Raw genomic sequence first — 7,194 nt, 5'->3', positions numbered from 1 at the left:
TGTTTTGATATTTTCTTCCTCAGAGGAGCATGCAACCCCCCTGAGAGCCATGGCTTTTCTGAGGTGTTTGAGAGATGTCTCATGGTGACACCAGCCAGTTCCACCAGCACCCGTCTGCCCCTTCCTACACCAAAAGTTTTCTCCATAACCCAACCTTCCAGGCGAGTTTCTGGGACACAGCAAATGCTCTCCAGGTCCTCTGGGCCTGTTCAGAAGGGAGCAGCAGGCCAACATGTTGATGGGCTCTCTGTGCACCTCCAAGCTTTCCTGAGCATTTTTCTCAGTGCCCCACTTCTGCCCAAACTTTCTGGTCCTTAAGCTGTGGGTGAGGGGGTTGAGCAGGGATATGAGGATGGTGCAGAAAAAAGGCTTTGTCAAACTGTCTCAGGAGGGCTGTTCTGGGCACCCCACAGTCAATTATGAGGGTGCTGTAGAAAACAGTGGCACTGGTGAGGTGAGAGGAGCTGGTGGAGAAGGCCTTGTGCCTGTCTACACTGGGGCAGAGAGCAGCAATGCATTCATGGGATGCCCATGTGAACAGGAAGGGGACAAATGGCTCTAAAATACAACCACAAACTGTATCTGGGGCAAGAATGAAGTGATGACTGTAGGGGAGAGAAATCCCCATAGCCAAGTTGCAGCTGCCTTCTGGAGACAGACCGTCCAGCCTATAACTCTTGCAAAATGCAGTGGGTGGCTTAGGGCCCAGCACTGGTCGCAGGATGTGGCCGCCAGAAAACAAAAAAACAAACAAAACAACACCAAGGCACTCAGTACATGCAAGAGTTGCAGGAAATAGTAGTGACAGAGCTGCAAGCAGAGATGGTGCCGCTGTCAGTCACAAAACTCGCAGCAACTGTTTCTGGGTGGTGGAGCTGATGCAGGTCTCCAGGGAGGTCACACTGACCTCAGTTCAAGGAAGCACATCCCTGTGCTGCATTCAGGTGGTTTCTTGGGGAAGTTACTCTCAACATGAAGTGACCTCAATACACTGTCCCACAGGCCTCCATGGCACCCACAGGAACAGCTGATGGCATTTGTGCTCATTTGGGTTCATTTCCCCCCACACAGGATGTGCATGCTCACATGTCCCCTCAGTGCACACCTGGACTTCTGACCTACTCATCTGGTGCCCTTCCACGGGGGGAAGAAAAAGCTCTTTGAGCCATGGTGAGAGGACAGTGATCAAGATGGTGGCTGCAAGAGGCAACAGCCCCAAGCTGGCACCCAGCAGCATGACAGACTGTTTCCATGTCTCTCTTGCACACACACTGTGTCCTGCTCTTCTCCTGGGACATCCCATCTCCCCACAAAGCCTTTCCCTAGGGAGAGCACACCTGCACTGGCCTGGCTGCCGTTCCTGCACCCTGTCCCCACGCTCCCCACAGCCCCCGAGCTGAGGGTTTTGCTCTGTAGATCAAGTGGGCTGTGGTGCCCGGGCTGGGGTGACTCTGCGGGGCCATACTGGTCAGGCTGGGAGGCAGCCCCAGCTGATGGTGGTCACTGCCACTGACCGCCTCCCACACAAACTCTTGGGTGGCCATGGCGGGTGCTCAGAGGGACCCTGCCTTATTCACCATCTGTGTGGGTGCTAGTCACCAACAAGCAACACCTGAACAACCAGCCCGAAGTACCTCGAAAGCCGCACTGGGACCCTGATCTCATCACACTGAGTCCACAGAGAAACACGCAAAACAATGAGGCTCTTGAGAGTCTGTTCCTTAGGAATGTTCTTCAGGGAACTTTGGAAGAAGACCTAAACATTCAGGCACTGTGCTAAGGAGATGCCCTTGCTGATGGAGATGCTGTTCCGAGGCCAGCTCTGTCACAGCAGTGCCCATTGCCTGTCCCTGCCTCTGGTCACAGGACTGACACACAGCAGGACGGTGACCAAGCCTTGGGAGCGCTCAGGCCTTGCACCAACACAAGGGCTGAGAAGGAGAGTGGGGAAGTGGAAAGAGAAGGACTCCGGAAAGAGCAAGGCTGGTGCTCCCTGGCAGAGCTGCTCTGCTGGGACTGTTTCCTCCATCTTTGCCCACAGACAGCTTGTATTGAGCTTCACAAAGGCTGCAGAGGAAAGACCTCAGACAAACAGTTCACTGCAGGGTCATTTATTTTGTTTAAATCCACAGAGAGCATGACTTCTTATTTACAAGATTGATGACTTGAAGTATAAAGGTGTACAGAGAATTAGAAGCGGGATGAATAATAACATTTCTTTGTTGGCAATATTATCATAGTTTTAAAAGCAAAACCAAACAAGCCTTCCCCCAAAACCAAACAATCATCCACAAATAAAAAATATAAAAAAGATAGGGTAGGACCTGTCATGAGATATGTCATGAGTGATATGCAGAACATGGGAAATTTAATGCCTTTGACAAGAATCCAGCCATGAGTTTCCTCAGGGCATCCTTGAGCTCCTGGTTCCTCATGCTGTAGATGAGGGGGTTCACTGCCGGAGGCACCACTGAGTACAGAACGGACAGCACCAGGTCCAGGGATGGGGAAGAGATGGAGAGGGGTTTCAGATACGTGAGCATGCCAGTGCTGACGAACAGACAGACCACAGCCAGGGGAGGGACACAAGTGGAAATTGCTTTGTGCCATCCCTGCTCAGAGGGGATCCTCAGCACAGCCCTGAAGATCTGCACATAGGAGAAAAGAATGAAAACAAAACACCCAAATGCTAAGCAGGCGCTGACCACAAGAAGCCCAACTTCCCTGACGTAGGAGTGTGAGCAGGAGATCTTGAGGATCTGAGGGATTTCACAGAAAAACTGGTCCACAGCATTGCCCTTGCACAGTGGCAGTGAAAATGTATTGGCCGTGTGCAGCAGAGCATAGAGAAACCCAGTGGCCCAGGCAGCTGCTGCCATGTGGACACAAGCTCTGCTGCCCAGGAGGGTCCCGTAGTGCAGGGGTTTGCAGATGGCAGCGTAGCGGTCGTAGGACATGATGGTGAGTATATAATACTCTGCTTCTGCCAAGAAGGTAAACGAAAAGAGCTGTGCAGCACATCCTGCGTAGGAGATGGCCCTGGTGTCCCACATGGAGTTGCCCATGGATTTGGGTACAGTGGTGGAGATGAAGCCCAGGTCGAGGAGGGAGAGGTTGAGCAGGAAGAAGTACATGGGGGTGTGGAGGTGCTGGTCACAGGCTATGGTGGTGATGATGAGGCCGTTGCCCAGGAGGGCAGCCAGGTAGATGCCCAGGAAGAGCCAGAAGTGCAAGAGCTGCAGCTCCCGTGTGTCTGTGAATGGAAGGAGAAGGAACTGGGTGATGGAGCTGCTGTTGGACATTTGCTGCCTGTGAGCATGAGGACCTGTGCAAGGAGGAAGACAATGACACATTAGGGGAGACTTCTCTCAGGAAAATAAACATGCTGTTTCTCATGGAAAATCCCCTCCCTGATGGAGGGATGTTTCAGCTCATTCTCTCTTTCTACCAAGTGAGAAAAACAGTTCATCACAGCTTAAAATGCAGCTTGGGCATCTAGTTTCCATGAACACACCTCTGGGGCAAGACCCCCTGTCTTGGAGTCAGAACAAAAACTGACCCACATGCTCACCCCAACCCCAGAAAGCAAGAGCACCTGGGACAGGTAGAGGAACAGGGAAGAACACTGCAGTGCTCCTGAGAAATAAAGCAAGGACAGGAAGGCAGACGGGCATGCTGTGAAACCTTCTCCTTACCTGGCTGTGCTGCTGCCACTCACAGAATGACACTGTAGAGCAAGTACTTTCAGCACCTTTTTTGAGTACCACGTTCCAGGAACGCTTCACCTGGAGGTGCAACTGCTGAGGTGGAGACTCATGACTTGGACCCCATGGCTTTGGGGCAGAGGTTCTGCTGGGGAGAAGGGGAGACCAGGGGGTTGCACTGGGAAATGCGTCTGCACTGCGGGGGATGGCAGGGGGTTTCCTAATACCCATCCCCAGCATTTCTGGTCGCAGCTCCCTCTCCCTGCCATGTCTCTGCTGCTGCAGCTGTGTCTCTGTCCCTGGGTCTGCTCCCTGTCAGTGTCACAGACCCCGTCCCACCCGCTGTGTGCTCAGCTCTGTCCTGCTCACACCTCCTGGCACTGCCCAGGGGCAGCTCTGTGTGTGCAGGGGCTCAGGAGCAGCTCAGACAAGTCCTAACAAGAATTGGGGTCTCAGTGTCTTTTCCAAAGCCGAGAAATAAATCCCCATCTCCCACTGCCCACCCAGACAACCAAGAGTGGAAAGCTGAAAGCACAGACTCCTTCCCTTGCAGCTGTTGCTGTCTTGATGTCGTTGTTCAGAAGGACCCTCTGCAATGTCTGTGGGGGTGATCTGGAGCTCTGAGCAGCCCTGACCCACACAGCACACTTCAGCCCCACAAGCTCCCTGCCTGCCCTGCCGGGGGTCGCTCCTTCCACCCACAGCTGCTGCCATGGGATCTCCCCGGGCAGGCTGAGCTCTGACCCTGGCAGGCGGCAGAGTCCCTGCCCCGGCACAGCCCTGGGGTGCAGGGACCCTGCTCTGCAGGACAGCCCTGGGCACCCCTGGCTGCTCCCCCTGCACCCATTCCCGTCACAGCCAGCCCTCTGATGGTGCAGTGGGGAGTCCCTGCTCTGGACCTCAGAGAGACTCACTGTAGTAAGAGCTGTGGTGATTTCTCTCCTAGTAAACATTAAGCTGTCCTCCCACTCCAAATTGCCGTCTCACTCTCTGCCTGGCTCCATCCCCTCGGTGCTGCAGGCAGAGCCCTCAGCCCTGCTGCGCTTTGCAGAGGAGCTGCTCCTGGGCAGAGCTGTCTCTCTGCAGCGCTGCCGCTTGCCATGAGCTCCCTCTGTCCCAGGAGCCCAGCCCAGCTCAGCAGCACAGGAGCAGCCCATGATGTCCCTTTCTTGTCCCCTCTGGGCTCCCTCCAGGTGTCCCTGGGGCTCCAGGGGCACATCCTTTGAAACACCCTGAAGTAATCAGAGATGTTGATTATCTGTCTACTGCAGAGACACTTCTTACCAGCATTGTATTCTTCATATTGAAAAATAAATCGGTATGAGAATCATCTTTTCTTGTTCCATCATTAGACAGGACATCAGTAATATTACAGCAAAGGATCTAATCTCTCCAAGCTAGGGGAGAAATATCTTCAGTTGAATGAAGTTAGGCATTTCATTCTGGTTTTATACTCCTAGGTCTAGAAAGGCATTCAGCAATCTTTTGGCCACATCATGTCTCTGCTCTGAAGCAAATCCTTTGCTCACATAGGCTCTTGGACCCTTGGTACCAGGCTTCCTTGTGGCAGGTCAGAGCTGGGCTGGTGCCACAGCTGGGGGGGTTCAGCCCAGATGTGAGGCAATGTCCTCAGCCAGGGACCTGACTGGGGGAGCTGGAGCTGTCAGTGTTGCAGACAGAGCTGTGACACGGATGGAATAAACTGCCAAGGCAGGGTGGCAGAAGTTAGTTCATCTGGTCTTCAAGGACAGCAGCCTCCAAGCATAGCAACAGTCCAGAACAAAACTCAGTCTAGACCTGTAAGGATATTCAAGAGCCACATAATGATCTGTTCCTACTTCAGGACCAGTTAAAGGAGAAACAAAGACACCGTGTGGCCACTGATGAATTTAATAAGAGAAAGAGGTGAGAGTCTCTGTGTCCTCTTGTCCTCCATCTTCACCAGCATGTTCTCCCAGGCCACTCTGCCTCAAGGTAGGAATCTGGAGGAAAACAACCAGCAGTGGGTGGGGATCAAGTCAGGGGTCACTGGAACTAACACAGTCCTGACCAGTCCATGGGACAGGAGGGGCAGCATCCCAGGAGCTGAGACAGCAGGACCATGTCACAGGGAGGACACTCTCCACCATCTCTGAAAGCTCATGGACATGGGGGGACTCCCTGACCACTGGCACCTCTCACGCAGTGTGTGCACTTTTCAAAAATGGCCAATGGGTGAGCAGGGGAACTCAAGGCTGTGCCCCAGAGCATGTCCACTGGGACCCCATTTCTGGGTGTCTGAAAGAGAAGGTGATGGGGTTTACCCAGGGTCCATTGTGCCTGTTCATCCTCTTTGCTTTCTGTGAGGAAAGGACAGGATTGTTGGTTGCGGGGAGAACATTGATGGTCTGTTACCTGGAAGTCAGGAAGACATTCATCATCATCCCCTGCAATATTAGAGTGTCCAAGTTAGGATATTATGGTCTGTGTCAGTGTGTAAGTCGATGAGTAAAAAGCAATCTGTTTGGTTGGGCTTGGAAAGGTGCTATAGGAAGGGAGAAACTTTGCAGTCATGAGGACAGTCAAGCACTGGAAGCTGTTTCCCAGGCATGTGCACTCACTCTGTCCCAGAAAGTGTCCAAGATGTGTTTGGATAAAGCCCTGAGTAATCTGGTCTGACCCTCCTTTGCGCAGGAGGTTGGTCAAGACACCTCCCAAGCTCCCTTTGAGCCTGGATGATACTGTCCTTCCTTCCCCTTTGTATTTTCCATTTAGGGAGAGCTCTCAAGTTCTCCCTGACCACAGAACTAATTCACATGAGGTGCAGGGCTGCTTTACAAGTACCTGAAGCATGCCTGACCACAACTTTTGCATCCCTTTTCATTTGCCCCAACCCAGGGTCTCCTTTTTTTTGCTCTCCTCATGCCCAACTCCTTAATCCTTTTAGAGCAGGTTGCTCAAGAGGTGTCAGCATCCATGTACGGAGTCTGCACATCAGCCAGACATCAAAGTCACCATCAAGAGTCTTTTACCCCAGGAAGGGGAAAACTTCCAATGCAGGCACCAAACCAGTGCCCAACCTGCCTGGAGAGCCAGGACAGTTGTGCCACACAACAGCAGCCTCTGAGGGAAGATGCACGTGATGGGAATTGAAATGGTTTCAACCCAAATCATAGAATCGTAGAATCATAGGATCATAGAATCATTTAGGCTGGAAAAGACCCTTAAGAACATGGAGTGCAACCGTAAATCAAACACTGCCAAGGCCACCACTAAGCCATATCCCTAAGCAACACATCTCCACATCTTTTAAATACTGCCAGGGATGGAAGATAAAATCCTGAGCTGGCAGGACACCATTAAGTGCAGTTAGACATAAGATACTTGTCATGCCTGTGAGTTCAGACCTCGTTGGCAGAATGTCTCAGAACCCCTCAGTGAGGAGGGCAGGGTGTTGGGGAGATGGGAGCACGTTTCAGTTTCCCAGATCCCAGGACAGAGCCCAAACCAT

At 52.5% G+C, this 7,194-nt stretch overlaps 1 protein-coding gene across 1 annotated transcript; it reads right to left on the bottom strand.

The window, feature by feature from the left end:
- Positions 1-2,339: 2,339 nt before the first annotated feature.
- Positions 2,340-3,302, bottom strand: LOC135999595 (olfactory receptor 14A16-like). Its single transcript, XM_065653158.1, has one exon. It carries the CDS (start codon positions 3,300-3,302, stop codon positions 2,340-2,342), a length of 963 nt encoding a protein of 320 aa, XP_065509230.1.
- Between the last annotated feature and the right edge of the window lie 3,892 nt (positions 3,303-7,194).

Source organism: Caloenas nicobarica, chromosome 29, assembly GCF_036013445.1.
Source record: "Caloenas nicobarica isolate bCalNic1 chromosome 29, bCalNic1.hap1, whole genome shotgun sequence".
In the NCBI taxonomy this organism is placed as follows: Eukaryota; Metazoa; Chordata; class Aves; order Columbiformes; family Columbidae; genus Caloenas; species Caloenas nicobarica.
The sequence above is the reverse complement of the archived record's forward strand: the minus strand, read 5'-3'. Positions and strand labels throughout refer to the sequence as shown.